At 38.7% G+C, this 19,997-nt stretch overlaps 1 protein-coding gene across 1 annotated transcript; it reads left to right on the top strand.

Moving 5' to 3' along the window:
* The first annotated feature begins 210 nt into the window (after positions 1-210).
* On the top strand, positions 211-19,935 carry LOC145488664 (uncharacterized). The gene is made up of 14 exons (XM_081467589.1): positions 211-1,913; positions 4,906-5,048; positions 6,007-6,130; positions 6,878-6,993; positions 7,500-7,551; positions 7,785-7,888; positions 8,818-8,926; positions 11,814-11,902; positions 13,004-13,104; positions 13,641-13,675; positions 15,313-15,399; positions 17,254-17,476; positions 18,109-18,176; positions 18,577-19,935. Exons 1-14 carry the CDS (start codon positions 1,551-1,553, stop codon positions 18,739-18,741), a joined length of 1,779 nt encoding a protein of 592 aa, XP_081323715.1. The 5' UTR covers positions 211-1,550; the 3' UTR covers positions 18,742-19,935.
* Positions 19,936-19,997: the final 62 nt, after the last annotated feature.

Raw genomic sequence — 19,997 nt, 5'->3', positions numbered from 1 at the left:
AGACAATCAGAGGTAAATGAGAGTATGAGACAGTAATAAGATTATCCTAGACTCCTACTAAAGTTAATATTTAATAATCTTCTATAAGCTAAGATGAAGAAAACACGTAACATATCCGAAATCTTCCAAATTGTCTTAGCCGTGCACACAATTTTTAATAATTTTTCAGCCTGGGCTGGCTATTGGTTCTGATGTAGTTCTATAAAATAGCTAAGTCCGCGTAGCCAAAATCTGTTTGCTGGTCCCACTGAAGGAAGGTACATGTAATTTTTGCTGCGGAGCGAGCGTAGCGAGCGAGCAGCAACATAAACAGGATTTAAGAAGAATATATAAAAGGAGATCCAAATTCTCGAATTCATCACTTTTTACCAGAATGCATCGCATTTAACCAGAGTGCACTGCGCCACTTTTTACCAGAGTGCGTTGCGCCACGAACTACAGGAGGACGCCTTTTCGCGTGGATTCCAGTGAGAAAGATTAGTGGTTGTGTTTTGCTCTGATTTACCTGTAAAACGATGTGAAGGAGATTGTGCCTGCTTTCACAACTCTTGCTTTTGTTCTTAATGCATGCAGTATGTGACAGTTTGTAAATCTGGACGATTAATTGTGACATCTTGATTTTAAACTTAGTATGTCATTTCTTAGCAGTCTCGCCTACTTGGCCGAATTCTTAAATGAAGAGAAACCGTCGCTCCTAAAGCTTGCAGAATAATTAAAACAAACGAAAACCGTAGAACACGCTAATTTCATATATGCTGCGATCTATTTCTTTTCATCCAAACATGAATTTAAGCTAAAGCTTTAGCATTTTCACACATCGCGATGGACGCGTCCTCGACACAGTCTGTCAACATTCTTGAGACATTTAATACGTATCAATACAGAATTTATAAGTTAGATTTCTGCTCCTACAACTTCCACATCTTTCGATTTCCGCGATCTGGTAAAGGGGAGATTGATGTGTATCTTTTTATGTTCAAACATGGGTCAGATCACTATGCGCTTTTTTGTCACGATCCCTTGTCACACCTCGCCATCCATGTGTCATCATGCATGAAGTTGTAGATGAATCACTGCGTAAAATATGTCACTATCAATAGAATGTGCCGCAGCATTATTATCTTTTAGATACCCTAGTTTTATATTTATTGCTTCATTTATATTGGATTATCAAGGAAAAAAAAACACTCGATGGGTCCAACCGGAAGCGATCTGATTGGCGTTCGATACCGTGAAGGAACATCGCGAGCAACCTGGGACGAGCAACCCGTCAAGAACGAACAATTTGAACAAGAAGTTCTACACACGTAGAGAATATTTCATGCGTGGCAAGTAGCTAAACTTGTCTGTTTTTTGTGTTTACCGATGCAGAATTTCAGAGCATTCTTCCGGTCAAATCGGTCTGTGACGGCTTAGTTAGTGATTTATTTACCATTGTCCTCTGATGAACTTCACATCTCGCTGTCGATAATTTCCTCGAATAAATCGTTACGCGTTCTTGACAACCGGTCCATCCGTTAGGAATCTTCACTTTAATCGCATCAAGCAAAATGGCCGTGCAAGCATCTTGCATGGAACTAGCACTGGAAGGAGAGAGACTCTGCAAAGCCGGCGATTGCCGCGCGGGTGTCAGCTTCTTTGAAGCCGCCGTCCAAGTCGGTACAGAGGATTTGAAGACTCTAAGTGCTGTGTATAGCCAATTAGGAAACGCTTACTTCTACCTTCAGGAATACGAAAAAGCCCTGGAATTCCACCGTCATGATTTGACCCTAGCTAGGACTCTTGGAGACAAAGTCGGAGAAGCTAAAGCCAGCGGAAACCTTGGGAACACTTTGAAGGTTTTGGGAAAATTCGACGAAGCCATAGTTTGTTGCACGAGGCATCTTGATATTTCACGGGAACTTGGTGATAAGGTAAGCTACAGCTAAAATGATTTGTGGGAAATCTGTTAGCTTGGTATGCAAATGATTCCCGTTATTCGGTGCAAAGAGCAAGTTTAATTAATATAGCACGATCAAATTTCTTTTTACTATACGAGAAGAGTTAACGAGTTCAAAGATGGCGACATAATTTGAGCTACCCCAACAATGAGCATTCGTACAGTCACAATGATTTGGCTAATTTTCTGGTTCATTCTTGCATTTCTTTCCTTGTAACACGGTTTTTTTGTGGTGCGCGATTCATATAACGTACGTGTTCTTGTTTACTCTGTTAAATTCATCGGAAAGCGGTTTTTTTTTGTGTGGTTTTCTTCTCAGTCAAAATAAACATTGGCTTTCTGCAGTTTGCAAAATGTGTGCTATTACAACCTTCACTGTTTTCTTCAGCAAAGATTCTATTGATATACTGCAAGCACGTAGCGACTTTTTTCCAAAACGAAGGTCGACCCTTTCAAATTCTCGTTAAATATCAACTTAAAATTATCCGTTCTGGAAAGATTAGTTTTATATTGTTATATTGAAGATTTTTATTAGGCAAAATACGGAGGCATGTGCATTCTTAACTTTGCGATGAATCTTTTATTAGCCATTCGAATTGTTGCACTGCATTCGAATCAACCATTATTTCAGAGTAGATTTGATTGTTTTGAAAAGTATTGTTTAAAGCGAATAGCGATCATGATCAAACGATCGTCGTGTTTCATACCGCATTGAAGCAAATACTTGTTATAAGCTTACGTAGTAGTAAATATCGTGCTCACGAAATCCTAAATATGTCATCGAAAGTGTTATTATTTTTAGTACCAGTTCGCACGACGCAATGAGGATAGTGCGGTTTAGTCTCGAAATAAACATAAGCTTATAAACTCGCTAAGGTTTAATCGTTTCACTTCCTGAATAGGTATGTAATAATTTCTTGCTGCGATCTTTTCGAATGGTACAAGTCTGATTGGTGTACATATCGTCTGCTTGATTTAAGCTTATATCTATTTCGCCAATTAAATCGAACATCGTGTGATGCGGAATAATGCCCTCAAATCTCAGTCATTTAGCAAAATACCGTATTTTCTTCGGACATTGCAAAACGCTTTGATGTGGGTTCGGGGCACGTGTAAATTAAGCCTCATGAAATTGCATTCTGTACTTTATGCTGATGATGTCTGGTAACCAAAGTATGCAAATTTGCGCTGGTTCCGCTAAGCTTTGATATTGCAAAATAAATATTGAAATACCCAGAGTACGTAGATTCCTTCCTCTTTATATTTGTAATCTTTTGCTTTCCCGCAATGACATGCAATTTATCTTCATAGTTTCGAATGAAAGAAAACATTGTTTAAAATTTCCGTAAGTCGGGTAGCACACTTCCTTTTCGATAAATAACTTGTTTACTTAAGGTAATTGCCAAAGATGTTAGATTGCAGTAAATTAAATTACTCGCTCCTCAGTGCTTCTTTACGAATCGCCACCCCCCACTTTTAAGTTAATATTTACAAGTGTACATATTGTGGCTTCACAGATCTTTCTTGTCAAGCAAAAGTTCTAAAAAACAACCTTTTGTTGATACACAGAGACAGATAACATTATGAAAGCAATTCAAGCTGTCACTGAAGTGACTGTTTTCATTTGAAAGCATTTACAAAGTGCTGCAAGTGTGGAATAATATTTTCTTGTAAATATGCAAATAGCAGTTGTTTGAGAAAATGATTTTTTCACCTCTTCAGAGCTTTTATAAGATATCAACGTGATGAAACTGATTACAGAAGATTAGTGAAAATTAAAGATTTTTTGGGAAGATGTGATTGGGGCATTACCTTGGATTGTTTCTAAATTATATACGGATTTATAATAATTGGTCAGGAAGCATGAAATGAATATTTAGTTTTAAGTTTGCAAAATTTGTCTGCCTGTGATTGTTATGTTACAGGGGCCATCTTGTTCACTTTAAGTTTCAGATCCATAGATCTGCTTATTTCAAGCCTCATCAGCCTCCTTGTGTTTATGTTCTTTGGGTATTTAGTGCAAGGCAATTTACTGTCATAGAGCCTTTCTCTATTCAGGAGTATATTAAAAGTGGGGGGCGGTGATCTGTAAAGAAGCACTGAGAACCGAGTAATTTAATTTACCGCAATCTAACCTCTTTTAATTATTAAATGACTCTGACATAGAAAACCTTGTGAATTTCTGGTACAATCTGAGTAAAATGCTGGGGGTGTCCTGTACTAATTATGGACTAGCATCCTAGCAAGGAGAAGTGACTTATTGTACTTGTTTTAAGTTGCTTGATTCTGCAGAAACCAGCAGTCCATGAAGTCTGTAGAGAAGCCTTGGAGCCGATTGGCCCATAGCTGCCAGAGCTTATCCCAGTTTCTGTAGCATGAAGTGGCTAGGAGTATTTCTACTCCCCCTGGATGGGATAAGAGTCCATCGCAGGTCACTCTCCCACAATTTGTTAGGTTTCCCCAACAATTCGCTATTACCCATTTATACTCCTGGGGGGAGAGAGGCACTGTGAGAGTTAAGTGTCTTGCCCAAGAACAGAACACAGTGTCCCCAGCCAGGGCTCGAACCCAGACTGCTCAATCCGGGAACAAGTGTACTAACCATGAGGTCACCAAGCCAGCCTATTGCACGACCACTCAGGTTCCAGAAAATTTAAAATTAAAGTGATCCCATGGTGGAGAATTAGGTTCAGTTCCTGCTGCTCTCTTGGGTGGGGTGTTCTTCCTGATCCCCAAGAAGTCTGAGAATTCCTTCTTGCAAGAGCCAGCAAAATACAGTAGGTGTTAGCTCATTTTGACACACATGTCTCATGATGAAGACAGGGACAAGGTAAGAATCAAAATGGCTGAATGTCTCAAAGATGGTAGTCACTCAGGCAAAGTGATAATTGGACCACACTGGAGGAAATAAAGTCCCTGCCTAATCCCTTTTAGATTGATCAAAAGTAATACTGTTGTCTTTTCAGATTGGTGAAGCCAGAGCTTTGTATAATCTTGGCAATGTGTATCATGCAAAAGGTAAACACTTTGGAAGAAATTTCCATCAGGACCCTGGAGAGTTTCCTGAAGAAGTTCGTTCTGCGCTTGAAAGAGCTATTGAATTCTACGAGTAAGTAACAATTTAATGTTCACTTATTTTTAAGCATGAGGGGGGAGATAAGATAACCTAAATGTAACTGCTAATGCATTGAATTCCAGATTAAGTAAGTCAGTTGCAAGTGCTGGCTGCCAAGTAAAAATACTACAGTGAGCATTAAGAGCCAGGAGATGGGTACCAGTGATCTGTTGGCTTTGAATCTTTGAATGCTACGAGCTAGCCTGTTATTGACTAGCATCCCATCTGAGGAGAGAGGGAACATTGCTCTGTTTGGCTGCTTCCTAGTATAGAATGTGGCACAAGCTCTAACTGGTAGTATGGATCAGACCCAGGTTGTTCGAAAGGTGGATAAGGCTATCCACTGGATAAATCACTATTCAGTGGATAGTGTGGTTTGTTTTGTCAACATTTATCCACTGGATAGCGTTATCCGTCTTTTGAACAACTGGGTCCTGAAGTCTAATTGCAACTTAAGAGACTTAATAGTTCTCCAGCTCATCCCTTATTTTCTTATGATGTAGGGCTATTGTGGGCAATAACTGCTGCAGGAATATTACTTTGACTGGCAGTTCAAAAATCACCTTGAAAAGTTTGACACCCAAGGGGGCCATCTTGTCATCATGGCGGTTGTGTACATGTACCCAGCCTCTTCAAAACATACAATTAACACCCTGGGATAGTTTACATTTTAAAGCAAACAGTGGAAGTATTTGCACAGTCACTAAAATGAGTAGCTTCCATGGGCTGGTGTAATGCATCCAACCTTTTCCAAAGGATTGGACCACAGTGGAGTTACAAAATTGTAATACATGTAAGTTATACAGTATTATAAGCATCATCAAGAAATTCAGTTCAGCTTCAGCTCTGGCTGAATTGGTCTAAAGTTTGGATAAGAACCTGGGAAGTTTGTATTTTAAGTCCTAGACTCTACAATACTACCCCTCTTAAGCATTTTTTGTTTTGTTTTCAGGGCCAACCTTGCCATTGTCAAAGAGCTTGGTGACAGAGGTGCTCAAGGCAGAGCCTGTGGCAATCTGGGCAACACTCATTATCTGTTAGGAAACTTTGAACTGGCAATCATGTTCCATGAAGAGGTGTTTATTTGTCACTATTTAGTGATTATTTACAGACCTTGCTGAATAAAGAATCTATCTTTACCTCCTTTTAATTATGTCAGTGAAAATTACATGTAAGTTAATTTAAGGAAGGCCGATCTACATGTAGTGTTAGTGGAAAATGGATTTACCACAGTAAGAATAGTTTTTGACAACATGTAGAGTGATTGACAAATGTTTTCATTGGTTCTTAGCCTGTGAACAGAATCTGGCTGGAAGGGCGGAGAAGGAACTGGCTGAGAATGAAGAGAAGTTGCTGCTTCCTCTTTGCCCCTTCCTCGACTGCAGAGCCAGTTCACAGGTTAATTGGTTCTGCACTGACTGGGCTAAATTTGATCCAATCAAACACTGTCGTACATTTTTTCCAACATTAGATGTCTTATCCTTTTTTTTTCTTTGATTCGTAACCAACTAACTGCATTAATTTTTCATTTACCATGATTGACTAGATGAGATCCCTTTGCAACTGACACTATGAATAAATTTACCATTACATTTACACATACATATTAGTTGGAGATTTTACTCTCGTAAATCATTGTTACCAGCTCAATCAAAGTCGCATCAAGGAGTCGTAGACTGTAGTAAATGATTTTGTGCTCTGCCTGAACTCAGAAGTTATCACCAGCACCTGGTACCTGTAGCGAGTAAAACGTAATTTGCCAGATTTCATGCCACAACTCCCTGACCATTCTGATTATTTTTTAAAATTCATTTGATATCCAGAGGTTAGCCATTGCAGAGGAATTCAACGACAAACCAGCAGAGAGACGAGCCTGCAGTAACCTAGGAAATGCACATGTTTTTCTTGGCGAGTTTGAGGTTGCTGCTGAATATTACAAGTAAGTAGAACTTTTGGTTTGTTTGAACTTTGAAAAAGCTAATTTAAAACACAGCAAAAATATTGGGTGAACATGCCTTCTTGATCAAACTTTGTGTTGTGTGATCATGTTATGCATCTTGCTCTGTGTTATTTCTTGGATACATTTCAAGTTTGAAGTCTGTGTGGACTACCATCTTCATCATCATCTTTATTAAGTTTGTAAAGCCAATTAGGCATTATTCCAACTGTTAAACTGATAGCAAAGAAACATATGAAAGATCCAATACAAATAAAATCAATGCCTACCTAATCAAAGAATCAAATTACCTAGGCCTAGATTTAGCTCCCCTTTTCATCCACCCAGCCTCCCCTCCTGATGAAACAACATTCCCCCGCATTCCCCTGCAAGAGCTTTAACTGGAGTGTACAAATAATTAGGCCACTGTGTGTCTCACATTTTAGTTGCATTAAAAAAAATATACAACCTTACATGTTAGTCATGGCAAATGTCCCCTTTGTTTGCAGGAGAACACTGGCAATATCCCGTGAACTGGGAGACAGAGCTATTGAAGCACAGGTATGTATTAACATACATTATCATACATCATTATCATATATTATCATTAATTATTAATAATCATAATCAGTCACAGTTGATGAATTTTCAGAAACTGTGGGATTGGATCAGTTGTTCAGAACAACACATCTAAAAAGCATACCTTTATCAAAATTAACTATTTATTGCATTTAATTGCTCAGATAAGGGCATTTTAAGTTCTAGCCTCTCTTATCTTGCGTCCAAATATGTAGGCTTGTTACAGTTTAGGAAACACTTACACTTTGCTGAGAGATTATCGAGAGGCCGTAGAGTTTCACTCCAGACACTTGGAGATTGCTCAAGAATTGGGAGACAGGTGAGCTATATACAACCGTCACTTACGTCATTTTTTTCGTCTCGAAGGCAGGTTCGGAATATACACCCGATTTAGAAACAAATATTGAAACTTTTCCTTGTCGATATCAATTGATCTCTTTTTATATATAAAATATTTGCCAGGCTTAACGTAAGTTGCGTCAGGTCTGTGCTAATATTAAGATATTTTTGTGGCGTAAACAAAAATTACCCAAAACGTTTGTCTTAATATTTTTCGTCAACTCGGATTAAATGATCTCACAGACAATTTAAAAGTCATCTACAAAGAAGCCTGGCACGCATCAAACAGAATCTTTGTCTGACAACTCTGTGACAAGTGGTTTTTTGCAACAAAATGGCAAAAATATCCTGACGAACTCTAGTATTCTTCTATTGCGTTCCCGGAACTGTTGCTAACCAAACTCTTTGTTGACTGGCTATCCTAAGTGCTGGCAAATACACGACCCTCTTTTGTGTCTGTTATGAATTCAAGCAATTATCCCGCCATTTTGTTTTTCTTTTCCCGAAGCCAAGTATCCTCTCGAAACAATTCTGAAGCTATTGAAGAAGCCCAGTTGGGGATATCTGTTCTTTTAATTTGTCTCTTTCCTTTTGTTTTTGCTTTCCAGTGCGTTAGAAGACTCAAACTTCCTAGCTACCTGTGCTTGTTTTACAATAAATTATACTCTCTTTGACTATACAAAAACCGAACAATTGACTCTTTAAAGCCGAGAAAGTCGTTAACACTTTGTACTCAATCACACAAAAGCCATACTTATCACTTCATGTGTACATTTTCGATCAAACATTTCAAGAGTGTAATTACGGGAGCTTTGCCTCGTACTGTATTCTGAACAAATCTTTTGATCACGTAAAGCCTTACATGTACGCTGGTCTTGTTCAAATCAGTTCTGCCTCCATTTCTTGCAGGGTCGGTGAAGGCCGGGCATGTTGGAGTTTGGGTAATGCACATACGGCTTTAGGTAACCACGAAACAGCACTGGACTTTGCTCAGAAACACTTGGAGATTTCAAAAGAGGTAACGCATAGATACACAATATTATAACCTACAGACATTTAAAGCCCATCTGCGCAGATGGAAACGATGTTTTAGCCTTATAACTCAGAGTTTTTACTGACTCTTGTTTTCTTGTGAGCAAAAACCTCGCGAATAAATATTTAGGGCGTTCTATTGTTTTAACACGTGTCAAAACGCGAGATAAAAGTGTTTTTTTTAAGGGCACCCAGGTCAGGAAATGTCCATTTCAATTTCTTTGGTCGATAGCCTTGTCCAATTTTTTGGAGTTTACCAGGTGTTAAATCTTGTGTTTTCGTGTAACTGAGAAACGAAATTGTGTTTTCGTAAAATACGCACCGGGTACAACAATTAAAAACGTTTTGGGTGAATTTGGCAAAAATTCTAAATTCATCTTCTGGTAAATTACAATAAAGTCAATCATCTGGCTGACGCATACCCTAAGTCTGAGAATCGTTTTTCCCTTTAACATTTCGTTGATGGAGACGCTTTGCTTACAAGTAGACTGTTTACTACTTGATTATATCTCAATGAATCCGAGAAAATTTATGATAAATTTTTTGAAACTAAAATTGTGTTCGTTATGCATGATTGAGATTTCGTTATCATCAAGTTGGTGTTCACGCGAAGAACTTAGGTCTTGGCTAGTTCAAAAGACTGTGAGCTTGGCAGGGCTGTTCGAAAACCGGTTGACTCTAAACAGAAGGAAAAATAATATAAACGGAAAACTTTGCCGAAAAGTTACAAAAATGAAATCACAATTTTCGCTAATGCTGGGTTAGTTAAATCGGGCTTTGAACAACCCGGATGGACGATAACTGTTATTTATTATATGGCTAGCACCGTGAGCGGGCAAGATGAATCAAATCCTGCGCTGTGATTGGCTACTCGAGCGGGCAAGATGGAGCTATCTTGCCCGCTCGGGACTTCCCGCCGTGTCCCGCAAGAAAAATTTCCCCGAAAGCCATATGATAAATCCTTTATTGACCAAACTTGTTTGGTCAAGATGGCTGGATATTGGCCTCGATCTCTTTTTGCGAGTTTATGGACCTCGACTCCGTCTCGGTCCATAAACACGCAAAAAAAGAATCCAGTCATCTTGACCTCACACTTGGTCAATAACCCATACTTGTTACAGTTGTTAGTTATGTTTAAATCATCCACGTTTGTTGATCATACTGGAGGTGATTGACAGCTGTTTAGCTATCATTCTGTGAAGACAAACATAAACCGAAAGAAAAATAAGTTTTAAGCCTGTAGTTTCAAAATGGCAATAAGTGATATTTCCTTATTTATAAAAATAAAAACTTTCGTGAATTCATTCACAACTGTTATACTGCCATGTGAATCTTATAACAAAGCCATTTTTTTAAAGATTCCGCTTCATTTTGCAGAAACACGGCCAAATTTAGTACAAGTTCAAACCAGACTTGAAAATGCGACACTCGCGTCGTGTGATTTGTTGGTTTTGTCGCTTTCCATTCGTTCAAAAATTCCAGTTTAAAATTTACAGTTGCGAATGGGGCAGCATTTTCCGGTCCGGAAAGAGGACAACCTGGCGAGTTATACCCAAATGTTCGAAAATTCCTCAATGGGAATTTCCATTCCATTGGATTATCTTCTAGAAATTTCAGGAATTTTCGGTTAAATGGTTCTCATTTCCCCAATCTGCAGTTTTCGGCTCTTCCGAAAAATGTCCCTGAAAATTGTTGTACCATTTTCCCAGGGGTTGGGAGGCACCCCTAGAATAATTGGGTGTGGATTGTAGGCTATCATGATCTTCTTAAAACCCTTACCCTATTTCAGATCCGAACCGAAATTAAAACCCTAATTCAGACCAAAACGGCTCAAAAAGCACATCCTTTGGTTCTGTGTGTACCTACATGCAATCCGCCGTAGGAAAAAAGATGGCGACTGGTACATTTACCCACAGTTCTTAGCGCATGACAACTTTAAAAACGTTTATAAAAACGTACAGAAACTTTATAAAATCTTCAAACCCAGGCTACTCAATGTCCTTTGTACAGGGACAACTATTATAAACATTTGGCTTTCTTTTCTTAGTGCCTTATAGGCTGTGTTAGGTTCGCAAGGGATTGTGGTAAAATGTACAGCCGCCATCTTTTTTCCTACGGTGGATTAAGCGCATATAAGAAAGTACCTCCCGCCCGGACCATTTTCCGGCGTTTTGGCGAATGTTTCAGAATTTTTGGTTGAATGGAAAGCGCCCAAAGTTTATAGACTGTTTTCATCCTAGCTTCCGCTAGAGATCGTCACTTCCCAATGCCTTCCAGTTATTTACCGTCTGCTTCAGTTCCAGTCATCTGTCATCTGAACGCAGGCGATTTTTTAGTTTCCTGGTTGAAGTAAATTGCAAATTTGATTTTCAAAGAAAGCAACGTCGATTTACGTCTTCTCGTCCGCGGTATCTGTCTGCAAGGCATTAGGTGGTGCACCTGAACAAAATATATAAGTTTCCACTTGCAAACAGTGTGGTTTTAGTCAATTTAACCTAAGCATTTTGATGTTAGAGAATTTCTTGTCGTAACTTATGCTCTGAATTGCTTGACTGTGTTTTTCTCATGAAACACTTCAGGAAGGTTTCTGTCGAGCTTGTTTGTTGAGAAACCAGTTTAAAGTCATGAGGCCTGTTTGTCTGTGTTGTTTTTCCTCGACCTCGAAGGGGTCTCGGGGAAACAAAACTCACGCACTGTTTCCCTTGGGGCCATTCTTTAAATTGACTGACGTTTCCACATCGACAACCTGAGCGGAAGTCATCTTCAGAGTCGAGTGAAGAGTGTTTGTCAGTCGATGGCGTTATATAAGTCTGGTCCATTGAAACGGATTCATCAGTTTAGGTCTGATATTCTTATTTGATTCTTCTCTCAAGGTCGGAGATCGCACAGGACAAATTACAGCACAAATGAACATCTCAGACCTCAGATCTCTTCTTGGGATCCAAGACGATTCACGTGAAACGTAAGCAATATTTCCAGGTTAGATCTTTTAAGCCATGCCAGTGCCCAGCTTTGCTGAATATCTCTTGCGAGTATCGCAGTATTTCGCGAGTATAGTTTGAGTCAAAATGCATGTAATGGGTAAAACTATACAGCAATACTCCCCAATAAAATGTCTTAAGGCTGATTTCCATCTAGAGGTTTCCACAAAGATCGCTAAGACCGTAGAGAAAGAAGTGAAGTCTGACACAACGAACTCTGATGGCTGAAAAGCTGTTATGTTTCCATATGATTACAACGTTTGCTGAACCTTTTCTTCAGCGATGGCCGCGGTCATGTGGAAAGCAACCTTAATATATCTATTCGTTTTGGCGCTTTCGTGCATTCAAGACTGTAGATAATCAGTTAATTCGGTCTCGTAGTGTAACGATATAGAGAGTTATTTGTACGGGCGTTTCGCTGTATTTACCCTCTACTCAGGGTGAAGTTGGATCGTAGCATGGTTAATATTAGTACCATAAACTATCTTTCGCTGCAGCGACGTTTGTTTGCTGAACAGAAACATATCTGGGATGAAGAAATGGTTGATCCCATTAAATTAATTGAATAGAAAAGTGCTGATCAGCCTCCTCTCAAAGCTTTCGAGAGCGATTTTTGGTGGTTACATCATTCGTAGGCTGGAAAAGTACCCGGTTTCAGCGGAAACAGGTTATGGCAAACGTGAATTACTTCCGAAAATGTCGTCTTCGAGAAGTCGCTGCATGAGATGGTTTGCTAATTAACGTCACGTGTGTTCGTACTGTCTTCTGATTGGACAATACGAATTGGAAACTCTCTGAGTCCTTGCAAGACTGCTTGCTAGATGAATTTCCTACGTTAAAAGCGCTACTTGTAAAGAAATTTTGCACGCTCATTTTACACACTTGAATTTCTGTTGAGACGTCTGATTTCGTGTTTATCTCAGAACAATCTGTTTGAATGTTCTGCCGTTTTAATCATCTTTATTTCTTTGTGGCTCCTTACTGTATTTTTTGTGTGTTTCTATAAACGATCAATCACCTAGAACAGAGAAAACTAGTTGTGCGAATCGCTACTCACTGTTTGTATTATTTTATTCTTGTAGAAACTCGACCGTCGCGGCGGGAAATTCAGAAAATGTACATCGCAGCAGTCCGGGATCCATTAAACAGCTTTTCAACAGGAAATTCAGTAATTTAGAGGCAGGTAAACACAACAACAGCTAGACAACAACATCAGCTGCAACCCCTTGACCGTAGATAAATGATCGATAAATGATTTTTTCTTAGAAGTGTTCCGTCAACCGCAAAACTTGAAAATGTCACTCTAAAAAAATGTACATGTTTCTACAGTAACTTCTGCCATTGTCAGTTACAACTAGAGAGAATTTGAATGTACAAGTTAAGATACAAGTTTTATCAGAGGCATATCACCTGATATGCTTCTGGTTTTATACAATAGGTGTTACCTAGAATAGACTAGCTAACAAGAAAACACGAATAAACTACGTGAAATTGAAAACAAAAGAACAACAGTAAGATGCAGAAGAACGATCTAGCTTAATCGAACGTACTAGCTTAATCGAAAACAAAACCATAAAGCGATTTTTCTCGTTGTTTTAAGGGTTAGAGCACCTCTTGTAATTTATGTTTTTTGACTTCAGTAAATACACTTGATGTTGTTCACATGCTCGCGTAAAAAGTCTTTATCTACTTGGACGTCTTTTCTATTTTCCTTTTCAGACAAGCGAAAAGCTGAGCCAGCTGCATCTGCTGACGTAAGTTTCACCTTTACGTTGAAGCTATGCCTGTTTCATCTACATTACTTGTTAGATTGTATACACAGTCAGAAGGTGTTAGAATCACCGAAAAAGTCGTAGAAGCTCTTGAAATTAAGGCGGAGCATAAGTTCCCAGATAAGAAAAGATCTTGACATTCAGAAGTGTTACTGTTGTGGAACCTCATTAAAATATCACGAGAAGTGTACATCCTTAATTGCTCGCGCTTTCATAAGGATTACCTATACAAATTTCTTGAGAAAATGGAAGTTCAAACACTTAATCGTAATGAAATTTCTCAATAAAACATCTTCACAATTGTTGTTATAGGACCTGGGTAATTACTTTTTCGCGACAGTTTTGAAAACAGTTTCATACGTGAATCTTGAAAAACCATCAATAAGCTGAAGACAAAGTAATGTGGAACATCAGAAGTAGCTTTTAATAAACTTCGTCCCAGTTTTCAACCCTTTCAGTTGTAGTCCGGTAGTCCAGTAGTCCAGTAGTCCAGTCCGGTAGCGTAGAAACACGTGCAAGTGTACTTGCGGTATTTTCTGGTAATATATCGGACCTATTCTGTTGTTTTTCCTTAAGTGAATGTTAATGGCTCCCTGGGGAGGTAATTCGCAGTCATTTAACGATCGGATGTTCGTAGAACGCTAAAGAGCTGTAGTTAATTACAAGAAAAACATTTCTGTTTAATTCTGGGCACCTCGCCCGGAGCCATTAACAGAAAACATCTTTGCGAACGGTTGGCATCAGTGCGAATCAGTGCCGGTAAGAGTTGTTATTAGCTATCACGAGCGAAGGATGCTATTTCGATTTTTACATTTCGAGACCCTCTCATCAAAATGTTGTTCTTAAGTAAACGGAATAAAAAGTGCTAATTCTTCCGGTTTTTTGTTGATTCGTTCAGACCAAGTGACGTCATATTTATCCTCTTACTGAACAACGTAGCACGTTCTGCGCTATGTTTTAAAAGCACCACTTGAGCTTGTGATCTAGACTTTTGGAACAGACATAGCTTGAAACAACTGCGTCTCTTAGAAAACAGCCCGATTTTTTGGTGAAAGGTCTGCAGCAAGATTTGAGTGTCAAATTTATTGGACATAATGGTATGGCGATGCGTCCACCTTCAGTTACAGTTATTTAAGCGGGTGTTGTAAGAAATTAATTTAAAAGCAAGAAACGCTCGGCGGACAATTTGTGAGCAAGTGCGTACACTGTCGAAATTGCTGCAAGAAATCCGGCTGCTGTAGACTAAAGACCTGTTGAGGTTTCCTCAGAATTTGAGAGACGCATTCGTTTGTTTTGAAAACGCTGCAATGATCACCGAAGCCGTACGTTTAGGACTTTTTAAAAGAAAACTGGGATTTTAAGCTCCGTGGACAGTGTATTTTCATGTGATTTCTTTTTTTTAGGTGTATATGTCACAGCATTATTCTGCGCGAAGAGATTTCTTTGAAATTCACGCTAGATCCCTGTTAATGTTTTGCAACCCACGATGTGGTCACGGTTAATGGACAATTTCTCTTAACTTTCAGTTTAAATATCGCTCATAAACTTGCTTTCTCGTTATCTTTGGAGCCCTTAAATTTGAAGTGTAATTCACTTAATATGATTTTATCTTCCTCCAGGGTGCAACCAAAGCTCGTTCGTCGTCTTTGACGTCTAGAAAGCCATTGGATCACGATGATGTACAAGTTCGTGTGCGTTCTGCTGAGGTAAACGATTAAAAATGCTCAGAATATTTTTCATTTGTTTGGTGAACAGCCGAGGGAAACTACAGCGCTCTCCGAACATGGGGAGGCTTCGTGTTTGGTTTTTGTTTTTTTGTTTTTTTTCTTCTTTTTTTTCTTTCATCTCTTCACTTATTTGTTAGGCAGCTTTTTCCACATTAAAAAAAAGGCAGCTCGAGTAAACACGACGAAGAAACGTTGGTCGGCGACGCTTTCAAAAAATAAATTAACATTTCACGGCTAACACTCCAGTTTGTTCGTCGATATCATAGCTATTATTTTGGTGTTTAGTTAAGATGAACACTGCAAAAAATCCTTTCGATAAATAAAAGGATGGTTTGTTGAGTTTACTTTTGGGAAGGGGGTTTGAGGTAAGGAATTTCCCGTAGTCTGTCGCTGTTAGCAGTTCGCAGAGGACGGCTTAGCAATTCACCAAGATTTATTGCGCGTATGCAAGGTCACTGTGACGCGTTTTGTTTCGAGGAGACGTGGTGTGCTTAAAACTTCCTGTCAATGTTTACAATATTTTTCGTAAACAATATTTTAGAATAATGACAATCGCAAGACGTGTAGTTCTCTAACTGACTGGGTGGGGTATTTTCAGGATGTTTGATAGTTACTTCAGGTCAATATTGGTCTCATAAAGTGATCGAAATTCTAAAATCTAACTTCATTATCCTAGAAACTTGTTCACTTTACTCCTTTCAGACACTTCTGTTCAACAATCTTTGTATGACTGTACCTGTCGAATAGTGCCAGCCTTGCTTTCGGGATAGATCATTTTAAAGTTTGTCACACCCACACCTATTTCATTACAATGCACAATAGTTTCGTGTTTTTTAATAATTTATGGTATGAAAAAAATTTGAAAGTGATACCTTAAGAGTCTTTTAGTGAAAATTAATAATATTGACGGAAAACCAGGTTGAGCGTTTGCGTGATTTTAAAGCTTTCATTCGCTTCCACAAAAGATACAACAACTTGATGGACTTTTGAACTTTGCAAACGTTAAATTCCCTCGTATATGGAACCTTTTTGGAATAGTTTTCTTTCTTCTGAGCTATTTCAGACTCTGGCATCGGGATGGAAATAGAAAATGCGTATATCTCCCAAACCTTTTTTTTCTGCTCACAATGTTTTTCATGCATTTGTTTTATTTTTATTTTATTGCTGTTTATGTAATAAACTCTAACTCGATTAACTGGATTCTTCCAAGGTTCTCGTGTAGCTTGTACAAAGACGGAAGTAAAATATAAACATGATAAAGCACATTCTTAAGGTGTACCAGATAAAAAATATTTAAAAGGATATACTCTTGAAACCCTTGATGTCATTCAGAATTTTTTAAGTATCAATTTAAATTTTTGTCATACCTTGAAAAGCGAAAATAGAAATAATACGCAAGTATTGGTTTTGTGGCAATCAATTTTATAAAGATAATTATCGACATGAAATGAAATGTACTCAAATATCAGCTTTGTTGGAACACAAAGTTTATGAAAACAATGGCTTTGTAGGATCAGAGGAATCAAATGTAGTTTAGGTTTTATAATTGCAATGATGCGAATTTTCAGAAAAAGTATTCATAATCTATGATTATAATGGTTTGGTTCAAAGCTACAACGAGTGACAAAAGTGTTGAGACACTTCGCAGTGAAATTCGATTTTCGAGCGACTTAGAGACATTCCTCGGTTGGCTATTAAAAGCCGTAATAATAAGATATAGTGGCACACAGGAGGTCTTGGACCTGGGACCTCTGGATTTCAAGACCAACGCCCTAAACCACTCGGCCATGTCAAATATATATTTTATAATCTTCTATTTCCGTCATTTAACAGAAGCGAAATGACAACAGCCTGGACGAAAACTTCTTCGAGTTCCTAAGCCGTTGCCAGGGAAACCGAATGGACGAGCAGCGCTGCGAGTTACCTAAACCAATCGAAAAAAGCAAAAGTACTGAAGACATGTTGGATATGGTGGAGCGTGTGCAAGGCGACAGAATGGAGGAACAACGAAGCGATCTTCCATCTGATGACGAGACCTCTCAGATGCCTGTATTAAGTACGTTTGATTCCCACATTCCTAGTGGTATTGAATCAATTTTTTAAACGGGCAATCTTAGCTCACGTAATTAGTTTCTTCTCAAATTTAGCAACTGCCCAATTTAGAAACACATCTTAAGTAGAATGAGTGTGCAAAATGCAGTTATACTGCCAAGTTTTCAAAGTGAAATTCCGCAATATTACCAGATTTTGCATAGCTGCGGGGCAACCCTGTGTCCTGCCATCAAATGTCTCTGGACATTGACTTGTTTCAGAAATTTATTTGTCAAGCGAGCGATTATATTAAGTGTCACATATTTAAACTGCGATAGCAAAGATACACTATATTACTTGTATGTAGTATGGAATATTTCTCAAAGCAATGTAAGGTGGCCATATTGATGTACCAAACCAATCCTGTGGGAGTTGAACTGTTTTCCTATGTAAACACTTTCTTTTGTTCGAATAAATTTGTAAGCTGCTGGTCACCTGAGTGAAAACGCCCTATAGTAGATGTATCGGTCAATATTCGTGTTTTCCTTGGTAAAGTAACTATATGGCTAAAAGGTTACCCAACTATTTAATTAGCGGTAAGTCTGTGCTAAGGAACTTTTTATCATATTCATCTAATTCCACATTATTTTAAACCAGGAAAAACGTCAAGGAAAGGCGACAATCCGGGCGATGAAGATCTTTATGAAATGGTGCTTCGAAGTCAAGTGAGTATCAAGTGGGTCACGTCAGTTTGTCCATTCGGCCGGGTGAGGAATGGACTACGAGTAGTCCCTCTTTCGCTTAGTGCGTCATGCGCGGCGCGAAAGAAAAATGGCTGCGCGAAATCCTGGGGGCGAGAAGCTTCTCCCAGGAGTTCGCGCGGCCATCTTACCTCGAGGTTTTCTTTCGCGTCACGCGTGACAGACTAAGCGAAAGAGGGGCTACTCGTAGACTAGTTGAAGAAGGGTGGGTTTTCAAAGTCCTCATGAAAGTACTGAGTTTTTAAAGCGATCATGTACCGTTAAGCCCCACACTTGGAGGACCAACAAAGCCTTGTCGTTTTACGGCTTTAATTTCATGCATAGAGATGGATCTGTAACTGAGATCTCTACTTTCTCTCCCCAGTCTCACCGTATCGAGGATCAGCGCTCGGAGCCGCCACCATCTGCGCCCACGGTACCCGACGAGGACTTCTTTGGTCTTATACTTCGCTTGCAGTCGAACAGAATGGACGATCAGCGGTCTTCTGCTCCGGGTGGTCGAAAACTTCAATTTCAACCCAGGCGATAGAGTGAGAAATTGTACGGTTTACCTTTACGGGTTTATTGTAAATTTAAAACTTAAGGTGTTTGTTAGTTTTCAGTGTTGTTAGCTGGGCTAGAACACTGAAATGTTTTCAAGAGTGAAACGAGGGGTCCAAATTGTAACGAATATGGAACGAGTTGTGCACAAGCATGTAGATATTAACAGTAATGCGATGCATATTTTCAAAGAAGCTGGAAACAAGCGGACTTTCTCTTAGCTCGTGACATAAGACTGAGTGACAAGAAGGAAGAAATATTACGAGACTAGAAAATTGAATATTGCGTGACACGCTAGCTCTGTTAAGATTTACTGAAGAGTTAAAAGGAACTAAACACACTTCTTAGCAAATTTAATAGCGTGAATGAGCGTGTTTTCAGCATTTGAACAACACAGATGTCAAGTAATTAGTTTGCATGAAGTGTTTTAGGCAAAATGTAAATTTTTACAAATTTTGGTCTTTTATCCATCACGCAGCGTATGTGTAAATTTAATCTTTTTATTGAGCTCTCATTAATACCTTCTACCACGTGACAAGATGCATAATTTTTCGTGTGACCAGCACAAGACAGTCACGTGATCTTGATATTGTGCTATCTTGAAACTTAGACCTTGGACGAGATTTTGATTATTATTATTTTGAATCTTAATCGAAGCGTTTATTTTAAGAATGATTTTAATGTTATTTTAAGATCTATTGTATTTTTGTGGTTTAAAATATAAGGTTTTGTCGATTGGAATATAATATAGCTACGTAAATTGTCACCGTTTTCGTCCTGACGTAATAGGCTATTTCCGATTTGCATTTTGTCTCAGTGTCAAAACGAGTGTTCGTGCGAAACCATTGATATGAAAATGTGTTCCCCCGGCAGGTTCAAACTCATTTTCATATGGAAGGTTTTGCACGTGGACTCGTTTTGAAACAGAGCCACAAGTTAACTCGGAAATGACCTATTTATTTAGCTCTTTTATTATAAAGTGTTGAATCAGAATGCAAACCAGGCGCAATTGTGATTAAAGTAGAGGGAATTTTATTCTATACATTAAGGAACAAAATTTATTTCTTAGCAACTAAATAGATTTTTTACACAGATAAATTTAGTGTGGTTATTCAGACCGTATTATTTTTGTATTCACCACGTGTACAGAGAATAAAAAGAATTCAACTTCGTGGTTGGCCTTGCATTTTGTCAGTGCCCTGATCTTTGATTGTTTGTGTTCCCGATTATAAAATTCCTGAGAAA

This window comes from Orbicella franksi, chromosome 1 (assembly GCF_964199315.1).
Source record: "Orbicella franksi chromosome 1, jaOrbFran1.1, whole genome shotgun sequence".
Taxonomy (NCBI): domain Eukaryota; kingdom Metazoa; phylum Cnidaria; class Anthozoa; order Scleractinia; family Merulinidae; genus Orbicella; species Orbicella franksi.
The sequence above is the reverse complement of the archived record's forward strand: the minus strand, read 5'-3'. Positions and strand labels throughout refer to the sequence as shown.